Genomic DNA, 21,304 nt, shown 5'->3' with positions numbered 1-21,304 from the left:
GCGAGAATCCACTCGGCTTTCGATAAAAGTTTGCCAGAATCCACTGGGCTTTTGCGAGAATCCACTCGGCTTTTGTGAGAATCCACTCGGCTTTTGATAAAAGTTTGCCATAATCCACTGGGCTTTTGATAAAAGTTTGCCAGAATCCACTGGGCTTTTGCGAGAATCCACTCGGCTTTTGATAAAAGTTTGCCAGAATCCACTGGGCTTTTGCGAGATTCCACTCGGCTTTTGATAAAAGTTTGCCAGAATACACTGGGCTTTTGCGAGAATCCACTCGGCTTTTGCGAGAATTCACTCGGCTTTTGATAAAAGATTGCCAGAATCCACTGGGCTTTTGCGAGAATCCACTCGGCTTTTGATAAAAGTTTGCCAGAATACACTGGGCTTTTGCGAGAATCCACTCGACTTTTGCGAGAATCCACTCGGCTTTTGATAAAAGTTTGCCAGAATCCACTAGGCTTTTGCGAGAATCCACTCGGCTTTTGCGAGAATCCACTCGGCTTTTGATAAAAGTTGGCTAGAATCCACCAGGCTTTATAAAAGATTGCCGGAATCCACCGGGCTTTGTAAGAGTTCGCCGGAATCCACTTGGCTTATAATGAGTGACATCTCTGGACTAGACACACTGGGGATGACACTTTTGATGATAAGAAGGTGAACGCCAGATGTTCATGTGTAGAAACTTGCGGCTTGACACAAAGATAAGTAGAGACCAAATTGAAAAGACACGATCGAACATGACTTTGGGTGACTGATGCAACCATGTACGAATTGATATTGTGTATATGTTGTGTATGCATATGTGAAAGTATGAATACGTGACAGTATTAATGTATGAATGTATGATTGTATGAATGCATGAATGTATGGATGTAGCTTGTACGACTGTATAAATTGGATATGACAGGTGACTCGATGAAACGAGACAAGATATGTAGGATGGGAGGCGGACTGACATCGCAGTACAAACACTCGGCAAACTTCCTTGGAGATGATATTATTTTGAACAAATCAAGCCGTTGGCAGTGTAAAACCCGTCACAAGGTAGCAACTGATGCCTCCTGGGGAGAGAGCCCATTGTTTAACCAAAAGTCTGGAAGAAGTCGCCATTTGTAAACCGACGCAGAGTGCTTTTCCCCTGGCATGCTTCAGCAGTCATTTTTTTGTTTTTTTTTTGTTTTTTTTTTGAAAAATCCCTAACTTTTTCCTGGACCGCCCATTCGGGTTTTCAATCCACCGGGAATATATTCCTTTTTTGTGCCCCTAATTTTTGCCTGGACCGCCTTTCGGGTTTTCAGTCCACCGGGACGCTCTCTATTGCCTAAGCCGCCTTTTCAGGTTTTCAACTTAGCGAGCATTTATTTTTGTATTATTTTTCTTTTTTTTGTATATTTTTTTTTGACTGTGAAAGCATCTTGCTCGAAGCAGAAGTCCTCTCCATAGTGTTTAGCCATGTTTCTCTTCCGGAATGTAACCGTTCTCGAGGTGGATGCTGACGTACGCTTCAACTACTCACGAGTTCAAAGAGAGTGTGTTTGTTGTTCACACTTTTCAAAAGATGTAAAAAAAAAGTTTTGTATTTTGAAAATTTTTGCTTCAAGTATTGCCATAAAAAATAGAAGAAATTTTTTATATAGAATAAATGAGAGTTCCAAATAAATGGGCACAGTCTCAAATTTGATTAATTGAGTGGTGGCCTACCAATGGCGTGGCCCCATGGATCTTTGAAAAATTTGGAAAATGGTAAATATAATGGAAGGTACATTGAACACAATAACCGCTATACTCCCTGACAACTCTGAATTGCCCCTGTTCCGAGTCTTTGATCTGCAGATGCTTCAAATCGGAGGTCTTCTGATAGCTGGATGCCTCAAGTGGATTGTGCCTGACTGATGCAGTTACTTTGTCATGATCCTTAACTTTTGCATAGATTGCCCTTTTCGGGTTTTCAATCTATCAGGATAATCATCATTTTTTTGTCTCTAATTTTTGCCTGGTCCGCCCTTTCGGGTTTTCAGTCCACCGAGACGCTCATTTTTGCCTAAGCCGCTTTTTAAGATTTGCGACTTACCGAGCTTTTATTTTTTAACAGAGTATTTCTTGACTACACCGGCATTCATAGGACGTGTGAGCTTGTCACCATCCATAGTTGGAAAAGTCATTGCACATGGGCCTTCATAATTAGGCGTCCACTTGCCCCTGGAGTTTGATTGGAAAGTAGGACAAATTTTCATTCTTGAAATTCATGGGGACGAACTTTTTTGTTAGAAGCTTGTTTCAAACCTCCTTTGATATATCTATACAAGGTCGTCATGCGTTTAAATTCGATCAAGCTTGGACTTTAGCAGGACTCCTATTGACGGGACTTTGACCTCCACGGGAAGCACGACCTCCATGTTGTATATTGGGGAAGGAGGGGGTTTGCCCCTGTTGAAATGTGCACTGAAGTACGATATCTGATCAAAGCGAATGGTAGCACCTCAAGCCAGTCTTCGTCAATGAATGCCATCTTCTGGACAATCTCCTTGATATTTTGTTTGCAGCTTCAATGGCTGAGATACCCCAGTATGTGAGAAATCTCGTCGGGAATCTCTTCATTCTTCTTCAGCTTCGGACACAGGGAACTCACGGTTGGAAAAGAGTATATGGTTAGTGTGTTCAACGGGTTCATTAATGCATGATTTGATTATTGATTTAGACAAGTGAATATAAGTTATGATTATGCAGATATTTGAGGATGATTAAAGAAAGAAAATTTTTTAGTTTTTCTTTTGTTTGTCACCATTTTCCAGAAAAAAGCACAAAAATAAAACAAAGTCAGGATCAAAACGACCTTTTTATTAATGATGGAAATACTTAAAGCGAAAAGCCCTACACAAGTTCACTTTCGTCTCGGGCAGGACGAAAGGATATTTTTTGAAAAGCGGAAAGCAACAAACAAACATTATTTGAACAAGGAACAATGGAAGGAATGTCAACAGCGACCCAATTACAGCTAACCACTCCTTGTGTTAAGTGTTAGAAGGCCAGGCGGTTGGTCCGGATCAAATTCTGAACTGCCTTCTTCATTTCATTACAATGTTCAATATCATGGCCAGGTGCCCCTTGATGGAAGGTACAGAAAAGGTCAGGTCTATACCATGCTGGCAATCTTGTTGGTACCGGAGGAGGCACCTTGGTCTGGACTAGATTCCTTTCGAGCAATTGTGGAAGCAAAACCGCATATTTTATAGGAATCAGATCATACTGCGGTGTTTTTTGAGCCTGTTGATGTGGATTGACTTGCTGACCTTTCACCATATTCACTCCATGGTCTTTCTCTTTTGAACTGCCAGCGGGGACACTTTCATTGACCAGTCGTCCTTCTCGGATTCCTTCTTCCAGTTGTACACCCATACCAACCATCTCTGCAAAGTTTTTGGGCGCACTTCCGACCATCTTCTTGTAGTAGAACTGATTGAGAGTCTTCAAGAAAAGTTTGGTCATCTCCTTCTCTTCTATACGCGGGCTGACCTGGGCAGCGAAATTTCTCCATCGCTGAGCATATTCCTTGAAGGTTTCTTTGTCTCCCTGAGTCATAGCCTGAAGATCGCTTCGGTCTGGGGCCATATCCACATTGTAACTGTATTGTTCTACAAAAGCATCACACAGATCACGGAAAGTTTGAATCCTTGTTTTGTCTAGATTCATGTACCATTTTGAAGCAGGACTGGCCAAACTCTCTTGAAAGTAATAGATAAGGATCGGATCATCCTTGGCATAGGCAGACATTCTTCTCACGTACATTGTTAGATGTTCCTCAGGACATGAGTTCCCTTTATACTTATCGAAATCTGGTACCTTGAACTTGTGGGGTATCTGGACATTTGGCACCAAGCAGAGATCATAAGCGGATTTCCCAAACACTTTCTTCCCACGGAGAGCTCTCATTTCTCGCTGCATCTCATCGTACTTCTCTTGTAGGTCATCAACCCTGTCATAGGCCCCCACACTTCCAGAATGGAAGATGGGTTCCTCTTGTTGTGGGATAGTATAAACGGCGGGTGCTGAGTAGGTCACGACAGCTGGAGGAAACATCGTAACTTGCTGAGGAACATGAGTTGCACGTTGAAAAGTAGGCATGTGAGCTTCAGAAGCAATGGGACGGAGTATTTCGCCGGCAGTAAGAGGTGGGAACCAAGGCACGAAACGTTGCGGTGTAGAGTACACCGGAGTATCGGCACAAAACGTCCATTCAGGGCAGTAGAAACAGTTTTTGGCTAGAGTCGTGGTAGGAGGAGGAGGAGGTGTTCGTGCTTGAGCAACCGTCAGTGTCTTCATCAATTCAGTCATTTCGTCCATCTTAGTCTGCATGGCTACTATTTCCTCCCGGAGCAATTGATTTTCTTGCTCGAGAAAATTCATCTTTTCTTTATGATTGCTCGAGTGTTGTACATGCGAGTTGGTTTCAGACGAGGACGTCATGACACTTTTGAGATTGGTTGACCTTTTATGGAGAAGGAAAATTTGTGAGACTTTGGATTTGAGACTGTGAAATGCAAAATGATGCATGATGTTACGCAAAAATAGATATATTTTATTTATCGAAGGATTCATCAAAGTAATTGTAAACATCATAAGGAACATTGTTTCCTTTGATAATTGTAAGTATTACAAACGGTTTCCTTTTTAATAGCAAAAGCAAAGTTAAGGGAAAAGTCCCTAACAAAGCCAAAGTCTAGTTAAGACTTTTGAAGTTGTATTTCTTGATGTTCCTCTTTACAAGGTCTATACCGCTGATGTTTACAAGACGACTTATCTAAGTCCTTCGATGTTTTGATGATAAAAGTATTTTATGAATGAATGCATGTATGCATGGTGAGGTTAAGTCCATAATGTTGGAGCCAGGGTAACAACGCCATTTGGTAAGGACTAAGGTTTCCATTTGCATTTGTAACAAGGGTTCTACCAAGTTCCCAAAGTTTTCAACCACTTCCGAATATTTGTTAGGTGACGAGAGTACTCTCGTTCCAACAATATTCGTAGGTTAGTCTCGTTTGGGTGTAGTATCGCGTGTCAACCAATACGAGAGTACTCTCGACTAGCCACCGCACTACGTCCTAAAAGGCCAAGATGGGTTAAAGGTGACTAAAGGTTCTCAACTTCGACGGTCACTTGAAAGTAACATGCCATACGCGAGTACTCACGACGACAAAAGTATACCTCCAAGATCCCTCCATTGAGTGGGTTATCACATGTACCAATACCGAAGAGTACTCTTGGCATGGAAACTATGATTATACCCGTTCCTATCTTAATTTCCCTCAAGTCCGGGTGTAGGACTTATCTCACCACTCACGTTAAAAGAAAGAAGAAAGAAGAAGAAGGGAGAACGTATATACAGGTATTTCCATCTTTTATTTTTTGATTTTTTTTTTTAGCAAGTTATAGCACAAAAAATTTAGGTAAAACCAAGTTAGGCTCAACCCTCTTAGGGGTGTCCCCAGTGAAGTTGCCATTTCTGTCGCGTCATTTTTTGGAGATCAAGGTTAGTTGATTAGCTTTTGACTCACTAGTTATTTCACGACTGAACATTTAATTTTTTAAGAAAGGGGAAAAAAAGTTCAAACACCCCATTTTGAAAAGATTTTAGGTTCGGGGGTTAGTTACATAAAGGGAAGGTGTTAGCACCCTTTATGTCCGCAGTACTCTACGGGAACCTTTTGATTTTATTTAAATAATTTGCTATAACTTACTTGCTTTTTTTGAAAAAAAAGGATTTGAAATGATAAAAAGAGAGGAGACCTAGTTATCTACATTTTATTGATTTGGAAGGACGAGTGTCCTCTGCCTACGTACCCGTGAGGGATCAAAACCTCGTAGTTCGGGGTAAAAAACTGACGTTTGATTGGTTGAGTGTTTTTTAATGTTTTTTTTGAAAAAAGGGTTTTAAAATGAAAGAAAGCCAAAGTGGCAAAAGAATATTTGTTTGTGTTTTTTAGTATTAAAGAAAATGGACTCGAAATAAATTAGATGGATTGATATTTGATTAAGAAAAGAAAATAAAAAAGACGGTCACTTGATTTAGGATCAAGGTTTATTTAAGAAAATATTTTTGTGATTTTGAAATATTTGCATGTTTTTGTTGTTTTTGAATGATAATGATTAAATTAAAAATTAAAACTAACGGAGCGAGAAAATAAAGCGTAGGTATTTTGTGGTGACGTTGGATCACCCAAAAACCTTTACCCTAAGCTAGAAATAAAATAAAAGGCAAACACACGCACGCACCCATGCACCTAAACTGTTACAAAAAAACCTATTATATACATTCTAGGGTCTGCGGAAAGATAAATATGCATGATTTACATTAAGCCTAAATTTACATTCTAATACTCATGCTATAAAATAAACGACAGAAAAATAAAATAAACCTAAAGTGTAAAATTATAAGAATGCATGAATTACATTAAAGTCTACTGTACAATCTAATAATGTATGAATGCTTGACAATAAAATAAAAGTGCAAAGGGGCTACCACTTCTTTTATGATGGAATCTCTTTAACTCATGGAGAGTAGCCACTCCCTTGCAGTTGAAATGGAATAGAACTGCCACAACAAACACCTACATGGTAGTAGAAACAAACACCACACCAGCAAGCAATTGGAATTGAATAAACAATAATATTTTATGCATCAACAGTGCCGAAGTGAAATAGCTACAACAAGAAGGCACGACAGCAATTTGAAATATGGGTTTGAAAGTAGTAATGTTAGCAGGAAAATGGAGTTAAATCCAAACAAACAAAGCCACGCAGCAAACACATGAATTAATCACTCCAAAAGAAAAAAAGAGATGGCAGATGCAATAATATAAATGAAAAGGGAATTGGAATTGAAACCGAGCGGCGCAGCAACAAGTGATGGAAATATATATGTAGCAGCAATATGATTGGAATCAAATAACTAACAGTAGTGATGGAAATTAAAGAACAATATGGAACTAGATCATAAAAGACAATGGATTTGAACAATTACGTGACATCAACATGAAATAGAGGGACTATTAACAATGGAAATGGAATCATATAATAATAATAGTATAATATAGTAGCATCAATCAAAAGAAAATAATGTGAATTGGAGTTTAAAAAAAAACCGTAAGAATGGGAATTGAAATACCGCAATCGCAAAGTGGATGTGTGAAGCGCACAACAATTACACAGGGATGAAAAGGAATAACAGAGAAATAATATTGTTCAAGACTCTAAAGTAAATTATGGCTGCTAGGGTTCAAAAGAAATAACAAAATAAAATTGAAACTTCAAAACTAGGGTTATGAAAATTGTGGTAGCTACGGGTTTTTGGTTTGCAGGTTCTTTAGAATATTTATGCGTGTCTCAACTTGTGTGCTGTAGGTTCAACTTATAGTGAAGGATTTGAGGTTAGGGTTTGTTGAGAAGGCAGAAAATTTTGTGGCTTGGGGAGGGGAAAGAAAGGAACAGAAACGTGTTTGGATGAGGATGAAGAGAAGGAGTGCGTGTGACATGTTTGGATGAACTTAGACCAACTTTGGACTCAATACTTAAAAATAAAAATAATGATAAAGAAACAAAAAGTAAAAATAAAAAGGGATAAACATGTATATTTTTGGATTTTATCTTCTAATTAATAAATAAATAAAAAAGAAAATGAAAACTTGGATTTATCTAAAAGGAAATAACAAAAGAAATAAATAATAAAAAAATGACTAAGTTAAAAAACTAAAAATTAAAAATAATTAATTGATAAAAAATTTAAAAGATGGAAATAAAGACTAAAAAAGATGATGAGAGAAGAGGGCCCGACTCGGAATTAAAATGAGGTTTTTTAAAATACCTCTCTGCCGAAATTTTCACTGAAAAGTCAGGGACTGATCAGGGTTAAACGACGCGTGTCAATGTATGAATGTAGGACCCTTAGGTCAAAAATTGGGGTATGACAGTTACCATTTTAAATTATTAACTTGGATTTCACTATCAAATGTTAACTCTTAAGATGTAGGTGTTCAAATACTGTATAGTTTACATAGTTTAGGAATCTTAACAATGTAAGATTCAAATACAACTTCAATATGCACAATATATCATGTCTAAAGTGGGTGTGAGCCAGTTATCACATGCCTTAAAAAAAATTGTTTTGATACCATGTTGAACGAACTCAAATTATCCATACCAGATCCAAAGGTGGTTATTCATATCGTGAAAATATTTTCAAAATTGTTAATCCCTAATTTTCTTAGCAAATTGTATTTGTATCCCACATTGTAAAGCCTTCTGAGTTGTGCAATGTATGTTTAGGCTTCGGCACACCTTATCCTAAAACTAACTTTTGAGAGTGAAATTCAAAATCATTTACCATAAATAAAGACAATTGAGAGAAAGAACACGAGAAACTTACATCACTTAATTTTGAACGCAATCAATTGTGATGGTGCAGTCAATATGTCAATGCAACACATGGCAAAATTCTATGTTGCTAACGTGCCCAGAATAGGATTGGTTCATACATTGACATATGTAAATCAACCGTCAATGGGAAACAAATTTTGGGAATATTACTTAAGTCTTTTTTTTGGTGGTGGTCGGTTCAAACCTCAAACCTTGCATATATTATACATTGTCCCTTTCAACTGAGCTAAACTCACGATGACAATATTAGTAAGTCTAATACAACAATCTATAACTTGCAGCCTCAGTCAACCATCATTTAATTTCCTTATAAGATGATTTGTTTGAATTTAAATCACCATGGAATATTACTTCAACTAGCAAATGTTTAATTAGAAATCCATTTATAGGCTGTCATTTATAGGCTTTCATTATCAAGTTGATTCACAAAACTCAATTATGAAATTGATATTTCTAAGGGAGTAAACCTCTCCATTTATAAATGGAGAATGTCATTTAGAAAGAGATACATATAAAAAAAGGTTGTGGATCCTAGTATCCTACCATTGAACGAGTCCTACCGTCATTAATTATTTGGGAAATGTTAACTTGTGCCCGAGGCACAAGTTTAGAAACTAAACATGGAAATGTTTTCTTGAAAATTGTGCATTCAATGTATTAAAGTTTTAAAAATTTTATCTTTTCAATACAAAAGTTATATTTTAATTCCCTTTTTAGCTTCTTAACTTGTGCCCTTAGGACACAAGTTAACATGACCATAATTATTTTTATACTTTTTATGTGTCTTTATCTCCAAATAGAGCGAATGGAGAAGAACATAAATAGAATAAATAGAGAGGATCTTAACTCTTTGGATCAAATTTCTTGACAGTGCAACTACCAAGAAGCAAACAAAGAGGCACTGAAGTGTGAAAATGATGATCAAACAAATTGTTATATAAGCTTGATTTGCAATATACTTAAAATTAACAACTACATAGTATTTGTTAAAAAATATCGCAAATTATAAGTTGTTTTGAAGAAAAAATTTATCCTAAATTATAGTCGTTTTACAACACTCATGAAACATTAAATGTTATTTTTTCAAATATACCCTCAATTATTTATTACTCTTTTTTATTTTTATTCTTTAATTTATCATTCATATATCATTAATGAATGATAATTTTGTAAATAGTAGCTTATAATTTCTCTTTCCCATATAACATTAGTAACATTTTTTAACTTGTGTGAAATGATCAAATTGGGTGTGTAGAACCGAGAAAGTAACCTCAAGTTTTCAATTAGTACTAGTATATTTTTTTTTTCCTAGCTATGTACATAACGTGAAAAGGTTATTGTCTATTAGACCCAGAAGTCTATAACCAAAGTTATAGCTTAATAAATAAGGAGATATAATGCAGGACAAAAAGTGATCACCAATCCAACTCAATATTGTTAACTTGCCAAAAGCCAAAGATCCAACTCATTCATTTAAGACGAACTTAATAATTACACGATAATTGGAATTGGATCAGTGAACAACTTTTATCCACGTTTTCTTACATGTTTCTATCCATGCAAGTTTTCTAATACAGTACCGCACGTTTTTAATGCTAGATACGGAATTAAATCAAGTGGTAACTAATGTTTACTCAACCATTTTTTTGTGATAAATTAAGATACTAGAAAGGATTAAATCCAAGGCAAAAAGTAATGAAATGCTGACTCAAAGCGGTCCTCTAGTTGATAAAATAACTAGAATTTCAGTTTGCTTGAGTCACAAAAATGCTACTTCGTAGCATCAAGAATCAATTACATTTATTTACAATGGTGGTCCGAGCCATTAAAGCTTTGTCCATCTAGTTATGTTATATATACATACACTGATACACATGTTTGAAATTGTCCATTTCAATCAAAATCTTAGCCTAATACTCCCTCGAATCCTAAATACAGTATAAGAAGATAAAATTACATTTATTTGATTCAATGTACGTTTTTAAGACGTGGGGGCTATTATTCATTTCATTTTTAAAGCATTAATTGAATTGGGAACTATATTAGGCAGTGAAAGCAAAATTTGTCGAAGATAAGATTTCATGGCATTATTCATTTCAATTTTTAAAGCACATCAATAAAAGGACCACTCTAAAATTTACTTGTCTCACTTTGCAGAGAGTTTGGTGATGCGAACTTTGCATCTGGGTGAGCCAATCGGAAAATGTAAGAGAAAAATAGATATATAGTACACGTTTTTCTTCTATATCCTAGATGACGCAATTTTTTAATATCATGTTATTACCAAGTTTCCACAACACCATTAACGATAGAGCTGTCCCAATCGAATCGGAGATCATGTTCTAATATAAAAAATGAATCCCTAATTAAAAACGCAATTATTTTTTAAAATCATCGACTATTTAAATTGTAAATATTGTCAGTAACATATACAAAATAATCACCATAAACCCGCTTCCCTTTCAATGTCCAACAACAATGATGATAATGTTTCTATCAAAAATTAAATAAAAACAAACATAAAAAGTGATTTTATTTGTTTTTTTTTATAATAATAACAAACGTAAAATGACTCCATCAGATATACTGTGATAAGTCCTTTTTTATGATAATAACAAATATAAAATGTGATTTTAATTATTTTTTCTTTGAATTCTCATCAAATTCTTGTAACTTTTTTTTGGATACCAAATTCTCATCAAATTTGGATACCCCGTCACAAAAGGCGTAAAATGAGATCTCGTGAGCTTAGCTCAGTTGGTAAGGACAATGCATAATGTATGCAAGGTCCAGGGTTCAAACCCCGGCCACCACAAAAAAAAGTTGTAAAATGAGATCTTAATATTATGAAAATTGCTATTCTAACTTCAAAATTGACTATTTAAAACCTTAAAAATACCAAAATACATTCGACGGGGTTAATTGTTCTTCTAATATTGTGTTAAAGAGCAAATTTAGAAGTGAAACGAGCAATTTTCTAATATTGTTCATGATGGGCAGACGTGTGTTTGTTTATGATGAGTCTAGCTTGTATTTGTTTCTGGACCAGGCATATATCCTTTTTTATTTTATTTTGGGGATTACTTTTCCCACCTTATCATTTTCCCCGTGCTTTTTTTTTATATACACGAAAATGATCGTAAAATTTTCGGATTCTATAATTTAAATTAGTTTTCCCCATATTTTGGGGTGGATGAAGGAGTTTTTCATCAATTCGGATTTTATAATCTAGGGCGCGTTCCTTGTTTTTTTCGGATTATAGAATCCGAACACCCCCTAAACACCCTTATTTAAGGGAACATATTTCAGATTATATAATCTGAACTGTATCAACATAAATTATGAACCTATTTGTAACATGGATTGTAACATGGATAGTCATTTTAAGGACCATATTAATATTCATAACTCAACATTTTGTTTTAGGTCATTGTTAGTTGTTCCTAGTCAAAAATACGGTTTTCGAGCTATTTGATCAGATTGCTCCGAAACTTGGCCAGAAAATCAGAAGAAAAAAATCAAGGAACAAGACTCCCGTAGAAGAGATTTCTTACGGGACTCCGCCCCTCAAAATCCAAAATTCTATTGTTTAAACTCATTTTTTTTTAATTTTTCATATTCTCAGAAAAATCGAAAAGAATTGCATTATTTTATTTGATTGTTAGAATTTTTTTGGTGGTATTTTATTTTTTTAATTTTATTTGACATGTTTAAAAACAAAGTTCAAAACTGCTAAAATGGGAATGATTCTGATTTCTGCTTATTTATAAACATATTTTAGATTATATAATCCGAGCACATCCAAATTATGTTTGGATTATATAATCAAAAACACCATGGGAATTGATTGTAAAAAAAAAGGGCGCGTGAGTAATCGGTAGGTGGGAAGACTAATAGCCTTTTATTTTTTTATTTCAGCTGCCCAACAATTTGATTGGGCTGAGCTCTACATTAGGATTTTTTTTTTGTTTTTAGAAACACTACATTAGGCATATTAATTTCAAAGTTGTTATTTAGACTCCTAACAATTGCTTATAAATATCTCCAATTAGCAAAAATATCCCCAACGACAATGATAGCGTGCATGATTATTAGTCGGTTCGTAAGGATGGCGGTGATGTATCATTGAGGGTTAAAAAGGACCGATCTAACGATATGTTCTATCAAATTGAGTTTTTGTAATTTCATAATGTTATGTTTTATGAATTGTTTGTTTAACTTGTATGTTATGTAATCTTAGTTGTGTTTGATTTACCTGTACGTTTGATTGGAAAAAAGTGTTTGTGGTAATTTTATGTAATACATGACTTTATGAAACAAATAGAACCTTGTAACTTTCGATCAACATGAAACATGGTAAATATAGCTCATCAAAAGACACAGTTTGATCCCATCGGAACATAATTTATGATCGTTTGTTATAAGAGTAATTTCAGTCTTTTGGGGGGTCTGTGAGCAAACTAGGAAGCCCACATTTATATTTCAAAAAAATTTGGGCCATAAAAATTGGTCACAAGAAAGAGAACCTAATTGACACCTTCTTTTTCCACCTATTTAATTTCTCGTGCGCCCTATACTGTTCAGATTATAGAATCCGAACGGCAAAAAAAAAAAACCCGTAAAATTCTCCAAAACACGTTAACGTTTCGGATTTTAGAATCCAAACAATGTACACGAGAAACTCATAGGATGAAAAAAGTAACTACCAACCTAATGGGTTCACATAAACACACACATGACATAAACGATATACGCAAAAAACTCATAGGATGGAAAAAATAACTGCCAACCAAATGGATTCACATAACCACGCACATGACATGGGCCAAGTATACACACTTATGTTTCATCAAAAAAAACATAACGTCTTACCTTATGTTTCGTCAAAAAAACATAACGTCTTACCATGAAGAAGAAAACATGTACTAATCTAACATGCAACAAAATTTTCAACCCAAAAAAAAAAAAACATGCAAATTTTCTTGGTTGATAAAAATAATGTAATTAATTCTACTTTAAAATACTCAAACAACCTGCCAAAATCAATTGCCTAAATATGTTTTTTAGAAATAATTTTGTCTCTTCCAAAATTAAAACCAAAAGATGCACTTAGATATTTTTGGCATAACGAGATCAGAATTGCCAGCTTCCCATGGACTGACGAATATTATTTAACAAGGTTAGATCATCGCTGCCCCAATGTGGTTATGGGCACGTCTTGTCCAAATTTTAAATTAATTTTTTATTTGAATGATTAAATAATTTCTTTTTTCCTTAGATTATCTCTTCCTGCAGTGATGTTTTTTTATATCCATACACATTCTAAAATTAAGCTCAGATTTCTATGCCTAAAGAATATGATTAATTCCCTTCATTCAGTTCAGTGTACATAATGGTACTAATGAATTATATTAAAAAAAGTGCATTTGTAATTTTATTTATAAACATAGATTTTCATTCTTTGATAATAATATACAAACTCCTAATTAGAACAATATCCACACAGAAAATATATTGTTTATTTTGTAAGAGATATATACGAAAATATACCATTGTGTAGCTTAGCTCACTTGGTATAAACAATGCATAATCTATGTAAGGTTTGGGGTTCAAATCCCAGAAGAAAAAAAAAATTGTTCAATGCCAACATATCAATACAATAATTGTAGAACCTTTCTTTTAAAGCTTTTTTTTTTCTTTCTTTCTTTTACAAGACATCAATCCAGAAACCTCTCACTCTAACTAAGCTTATCATTTTGTTTAACTAAGATCTCACTAAGAAATGTTTTTGCATACTATGCAAATCTACACACTTCCACTAGTTTAATATTATTACTCCTACGCCACATTATTATTTTTTTAGTGTAAGAAGAGGTTTGTCCAAATCTCATTTCCTTCTAGGCCTCTTGCCAGCTACATCAAATCTGACATTAATGTCAAAATTTATCAGGTATGCTGGATAGATATTCTCTCTTTTACTACTACACGTGTTTTTATTTTCAATTAGGTGCAGACATGATCTTTACACCTTTTCATAATAAATTATAGGCTTAATTAATGCTTTGGTCCCTTAACTTATTTTTGGATTTCAATTTGGTCCCCTAACTTTAAATTGTCTCAAATTGGTCCCTTAAATCTTACACCGTTTACTGTTATGGTCCTCTCCGTTAGTTTTTTTGTAAAAACTGTTAACCTTTGTCACTTGTCAGTTTTGATTGGTGATCAAAGGTTGAATTTGAAAAGCACACATGGCATACTGTGGACTCACAACATATGATAACTCCCTCTTCATCTTCTTCTTCACACCAACGCCACCATCTCCTTTAGCAAACCCAGAAATTTAAAAATTCAACAAACCCCAGAGTTATCTTTCATCAAATCTCACTTCATCTTCATCAGATCTCTCTTGATTCATCAACCACGCTATGTTTTTTTCTCCTTCACTCTCTCACATGAATCACCACAACCATAATCATGATGAACCACACTACAGTTCTTCTCTGTCTCTTCCTCCTCTCAATGGTCCAAAAACAACAACGACCGATGTGGCCCACCTTCTTGGAAATTCATCTTCTGCGACGGTGACAGAGTTTCATAGATTCGAACTCGTGATTATCGAACCTAAGAAATTCAAACACGATTCGAGTGATACAAGCACGAATTGGAAAAATGAAGAAACTCAGATACGATTCAAGGGATACAATCGAAACTTGTGAATTGGAAGTAAGAAATTCGAATGCAATTGAAAATTGGGGAGTGGAATTAGGGTTCTAAAGAGGGAAGACGTGAGGGAAGTAAGAAATTCGAATTCAATTGATGTTTGAATTGAGTTCGAAATGCTACGATTTAAATCTGAAAAGGGAAGAAAATGGCGGCGGTGAGGGTGAGGATGGCGCGACGGAGGAAGTTGATTGCGGCGGTGAGGGTGAGGATGGCACGCGGAGGAGTGAAGTGCTGCTGCTGTTGTTGATGGCTTCAGATATGTTAGCTTCTATGAAGTCAATAGCTGTTATGCACCAGTAGATAAGCCAAAAAAAAATCCAATGTTTTGAACAATTATGTTGATGTCTTGAATAAGTTCAATGTTACATGTATTGTTCTTTATTCAATTCAATGTTAGTTTGCATAATATGGGATTAGTTCAAAGGTATATATTCTGATCAAGAGAGATCTGATGAAGATGAAGTGAAATGGTGGCGTTGGTGTGAAGAAGAAGATGAAGAGGGAGTTATCATATGTTGTGAGTCCACAGTATGCCATGTGTGCTTTTCAAATTCAACCTTTGATCACCAATCAAAACTGACAAGTGGCAAAGGTTAACAGTTTTTACAAAAAAACTAACGGAGAGGACCATAACAGTAAACGGTGTAAGATTTAAGGGACCAATTTGAGACAATTTAAAGTTAGGGGACCAAATTAAAATCCAAAAATAAGTTAAGGGACCAAAGCATTAATTAAGCCTAAATTATACGTTGCGGTTTTACATGATCTTTATGTCAAAAAGAAGCAATCTATTTTTCTTTTACAAAGTAGTAGCAATCTATTCGTTCATTCATAAATAAGGAATCAATCAAGAAATGGTTATTAAAATAAAATAAAAAGCAACCAATATAGTGTTGGAAGAGTTGATATCACTTCTCCTATAAAATAACCCGAATTTGATTTCAGTAGTCATTCATTTTTAAGAGAAAAAGATGTTATTTTTTTCGATTTGAAGATTAGTTTCATAACAAATCACCTATTCACATGATGCTAATTTACGATGGTGTCCCTATTCACATGCTAGCCTATCGGTTGTTGATTGCATGATCTTCTCCTGAAGATTTGTTGAAGTGTTGATTTAAATATTATGGTTTCATGCATTGCGAATGATAAGCATCTAAGATATACTAGGACACCGACCCGTGCTCCGCACGGGTCCAACAGCGGAATTAAAATTCTAAAATAGTAAAACAACTGCGAAAATTAGAACTTGAGTTACATAACGTAACGCTAATTAAGCAAAATACATTATTAGTAGCAAGAACATCAATAACCTAGCCATAATAGCGGCAATAAAAAAAATGTAATGTCGAATATTCCAAACATCAAACAGTTAAAAATTATAAATTGCAAAATACTTCTTTTGTAAACAACGTTTGAGGTAACGCTTGTGTATTCCTCGTTCCTCATCCGTAATCAGTATCTTCAATCCGTCTCGAGATGTAACTCTTGATACCGCGACAACACTACTAAAAAAACAAAAATTAGTGAGGGAAATTTAGTGAGGGAAAACATGAAATCCCTCTCAAATTCCGTCAATAAATTTTGCGACCAAGAAATTTATGAGGAATTTTATTTTTTCCGTCACTAATTTCCCTCTCTAATTTTGCTTTTTCTAGTAGTGTATAATTGACCATGTGAAAATACTGGTGATGGCAAATAAATGCCAACATTTTTTAGAGATTGCCCTTGACTTTTGTTGATTGTCATTGCAAATGAAAGAGTTAGGGGGAATTTTCTCTGTGAAAATTTGAATGGAATTATGAGGTCGGATGGTGTAAAAGATAATCTGGGTATAAAAACTTTTTCACTAATATGACTGCTAGATATCACCTTGCCTTCGATAACAAACTTGCCCATTTTCGTTATAATTAGCCTTGTTCCATTGCACAACCCTAATGTTTGATCAATGTTCCTCAGCAATATCACCGGAGCTCCGACCTTCCATCTCAATACATGATTAGCAGACCTGAAGCTGTAATTGTGTTTAGAAATTCCGGCGTGTGTACGTCAGCGGCTGCATCACCGTTTGGATTTCGTGAATATGGTGAATAATAACTTACATAGACCTTTTCTTCACTTATTAATGTGGTTTCCCGTAGAAAAAATTTGCTAATAACGTATGACTGTTAACATGCTCAATATAAAATTGTTACTAACACCACTTTACACATTAATTAATGAGGCATGCTACACACCAATTAATCAACACATCTCCATAATAAACTATGATAGTCTCTATGTTGTTGAGCCACGCGCCCCATACTAAAGTGGCATACATTTATTTCATTGTCTGTTAATTGAGCCCATTCAGCTTCTCCATACTCAACAAATACTTGGTATATGGAATGCCTTTATACTCCCATAAATTACATTATACTCCCCTTTTTTTGACAAAAAAAAGTTATATATCTTAATAAACATTTATCCCTTCGTTTTATAAGGCTGTAAATACGTTTAACAGCTGTTTCTCAGATCTATCTAAATATTAAGAGCTTTGCTTATTCATAAAGCAGTTAAAAACTTATTCCATACTCATGAAAGTAAGATAAATGTATCTTCAAAATATTATTATCATCATAATGTGAAGGTGAGTCAATTATTATTAACCTAATTTTGTTTCTTAAACGTGTAGCAATTGATCAGATTTAATATTATATGATAGCTAGTTATTAAAGAAAATACATTGCAATTGCAACTTTTTTTAAGGTTATCTGAATATTCCTAACATGATGGGCCATTAAAACACTTGTTATCCACTTGTGAAAAAAAATGTCTTTAACAATGACAATGGAAATATGATCCAATAAAATGAATATACTTGCGGACTCATTTTAGCTGCATATATATTCAAATTGCACACTACTACTACTACTAATTAATAAATATTTCTGAAGGGCACAATGACAAAATCCAAGTGAGCAAAGATACTTCCCTTTATGATGTAACAATTGAAAGAAATGCTGTAACTTTGAAATAGATAACTGCATAATAATATATGAATTCAGTAGTAGAAAAAACATAATATATAGATTTCAAAATGGGACATTTTATAATTGTTGGAACTGAAAACGCAACAAATAGACAAATATAGATTTCAAAATGGGACATTACATAATTGTTGGAACTGAAAACGCAACAAATAGACAAAACAGCAAATTCTCAAAAAGCTACTGCCTTACAACATAAAAACTGTCCCATTAAGCATACAAAATTTGGGACAGGCCATTGGAATACTTAAAAACAAATACAGTAGCACATCAGAACAAAAAAGAAAATCTCCATCCTACAAATCTCCATGACTCAATTGATAACTCACCCTGCCAAAAATAAATCAAACAGTCATATACAATTTAAAACGGAAACGTGCCAATTAACAGCCAAAACGAACTCCACCATGGACTCATTTCATGGGCATGGAACTCAACGCATATGGTCCTGTACTGCAGTCGTAAATCATTCACGAGTTTGTCCAAATCAGTTGCTGGGTTTGGATCCAAAGGAGCTGTTCATGAAAATACACAACATAAAAGTTAATTAATGTGTAAAACGAAAATAGAATAAAACAACAAAAGGTTTTAACCAAGATTAAACAGTAAGGAATATATACCCTTCAAGCGATGCAAAGCAAGCAAGTTTTGGAACTCATGAAAGGCCGTTGAAATGATGTGCAGATGTAATGTTAGTTGTTTTAGGGTTAAGAGTGAATACAATAGTACCATGTATAAATAGAGAACCAATTCAGCAATCAGACTCATTGATAAAAGCTATGATTTAATTATGGGGAGAGGGAATTAAGATTTCAAATTGAGAATACAGACAGTTACCAAGGCTAGTTGGTGTCTAGCATTAAATACACGTAAAACACAGATTCCAAAGGAAGCTAGGGTTAGTTTTTTTTTTTTTTTTTTCCAAAGTGAAATTGGAGGTGTAGTTACACGTGCAAAATCTTACGGTGGAAGCTAGGCTTAGTAGATTAAGGAGGGAATTAAGGAGTGTGATTAGGGTTTAGTTATAGCTAAACCTTACAAGCTTTTAAAGTAAGAAGATAATATACCTACCGCACATACATATATTATACATGGGTCTTGTTAACCGGTGCCCCCAGGGCACAGGTTAAGGTATCTAAAAAAAGAAAATTTGAATTAAAAGTAACATTTTTTTGACTTTTGAGAAATTGGTTACACAACTTTCAATACAAAAGTTTCTATATTTGCTCCCTTAACATTTTCCATTATATATATATACTCCCTCCGGTCTCATTTATAAGCAAATTTCTACTTTTTAGATTCATTCAATAAATGATGTATGTAGTCTACATTGTAGACCACATACATCATTTATTAAATGAACCTAAAAAATCAAAATTTGCTTATAATAGTGACCCGAGGGAGTATATCTCAAATCAAATTTATTGTGTGTAGTATACTCCCTCCGTCCCAATTTATCTGACCCATTGACTCATTTCACACAGATTAAGAAAAATGTATAAATAAAGGGGAAAGTGGAATATATTGTATTGGAAATGATAAAAGTAGTATTATTTAGTGTTATATTGTATTGGGAATGATGAAAGTTGTATTGAAAATTGAAATGACTCAATTATTTTGGGACATTTTTTTTTAGAAAATGGGTCAGATATTCCGGGACGGAGGGAGTAATTTATACTGTCAATTATGGATGGAGGAGCAGTTGATTAGATTAGAAAAAGGTACTGCCAATCTAATTGCAAACGTGATGGTGCTCAAGTACAATAAATTCGATTAGGGGCCCATGCATTCATCGGGAAAAGTTATACTCCCTCCGTCCCGGTATATCTGAGCCAGTTTAGTTTTTCACACAGATTAAAAAAATGTATAAATAAAGGGGAAAGTGAAATATATTGAATTGGGGATGATGAAAGTAGTATTAATTAGAGTTATATTGTATTGGGAATGATGAAAGTTGTATTGAAAATTGAAATGACTCAGTTATTTTGGGACACTTTTTTTAATAAATATGTCAGATATTCCGGGACGGAGTAGTAAGAAAAAAAAGTTGATTAAAATGTTTATATAAAGAAAACATATTGTGATCAGGGAAAAGGTAAATGGTGCTCTAAAAAGCCTGCATATCTACTAAAAGATGAGCACTTAAAAAAGCCATGTCTCTCTTGAATAAATATATTAATTTTCGAGCAATTATTCTACTTCCAAGGGAATCCATTCTTATATTACACTAATAAATTAAGGGTCATGTTAACTTGTGCCCTAAGGGCACAAGTTAAGAAGCTTAAAATAGAAATTAAAAATAAATTTTATATTGAAAGTATAACTTTTGCAACTTTTAAGACATTGAATGCACAAGTTTCAAGAAAAATCTTCTACATTTAGTTTCTTAACTTATGCCCCAAGGGCACAAGTTAACATTTCCCATAAATTAATATTTCCTCCGTCCCGGAATATCTGACCCATTTTCTAAAAAAAAGTGTCCCAAAATAACTGACCTATTTCAATTTTCAATACAACTTTCATCATTTCCAATACAATATAACTCTAATTAATATTACTTTCATCATTCCCAATACAATATATTCCATTTTCCCCTTTATTTATACATTTTTCTTAATCTGTGTGAAAAACTAAATTGGGTCAGATATTCTGGGACGGAGGGAGTACATTATAAATAGAACAGGAAACAGATTAGACAACATTGGCTGGAAGACAAGGATAGAGGAATAATATTTGACAAAACCTGCCTTATTGCCTTCCTAACTTTTCATTATTTAGTAAAATAAAATATTAATATGCAAAGATTAGGCAAAATTTCAGATGTCAGCATGCATATGCTTTAAAAAGGCAAAGAAAAGTTGATTCATTTTAGTGTTCCTTCCAAGACAATCCATTGCCTTTTTAGGGGTTCAGGTAAAGAAAATGAAAAGATTGAGGTACACATCATTGGAGAAGAGAAAAAGGGAAATATAATATTGTGGTGGTTATTATCACATACTCCTTCATCCCCACTCAAATATAAACAAAAATATCAATCAAAATTAACAAATAAAAATAATAATAAGTTTTATATTTAAAATTATAATTCATCTTTATTTCATTCTTTTTAGAAACTTATT

General features: G+C 34.2%; 1 protein-coding gene and 1 long non-coding RNA gene across 2 annotated transcripts; both read right to left on the bottom strand.

Moving 5' to 3' along the window:
• Positions 1-3,021: 3,021 nt before the first annotated feature.
• Positions 3,022-4,407, bottom strand: LOC146903215 (uncharacterized). The gene has a single exon (XM_085737217.1). It carries the CDS (start codon positions 4,405-4,407, stop codon positions 3,022-3,024), a length of 1,386 nt encoding a protein of 461 aa, XP_085593343.1.
• A 13,817-nt stretch (positions 4,408-18,224) lies between these two features.
• On the bottom strand, positions 18,225-19,242 carry LOC146903214 (uncharacterized). The gene is made up of 2 exons (XR_015022576.1): positions 18,806-19,242; positions 18,225-18,700 (listed from the first exon to the last, which is right to left on the bottom strand). It is a non-coding gene; the product is annotated as an uncharacterized LOC146903214 (long non-coding RNA).
• Between the last annotated feature and the right edge of the window lie 2,062 nt (positions 19,243-21,304).

Source organism: Medicago sativa, chromosome 8, assembly GCF_051527215.1.
Source record: "Medicago sativa cultivar Bolivia chromosome 8, Bolivia_mono, whole genome shotgun sequence".
Taxonomy (NCBI): domain Eukaryota; kingdom Viridiplantae; phylum Streptophyta; class Magnoliopsida; order Fabales; family Fabaceae; genus Medicago; species Medicago sativa.
The sequence above is the reverse complement of the archived record's forward strand: the minus strand, read 5'-3'. Positions and strand labels throughout refer to the sequence as shown.

What these genes read in the sequence shown, in the direction of transcription:
- LOC146903215 (XM_085737217.1), bottom strand. Translation starts at nt 4,407, where the DNA reads ATGAATTTTCTCGAGCAAGAAAATCAATTGCTCCGGGAGGAAATAGTA.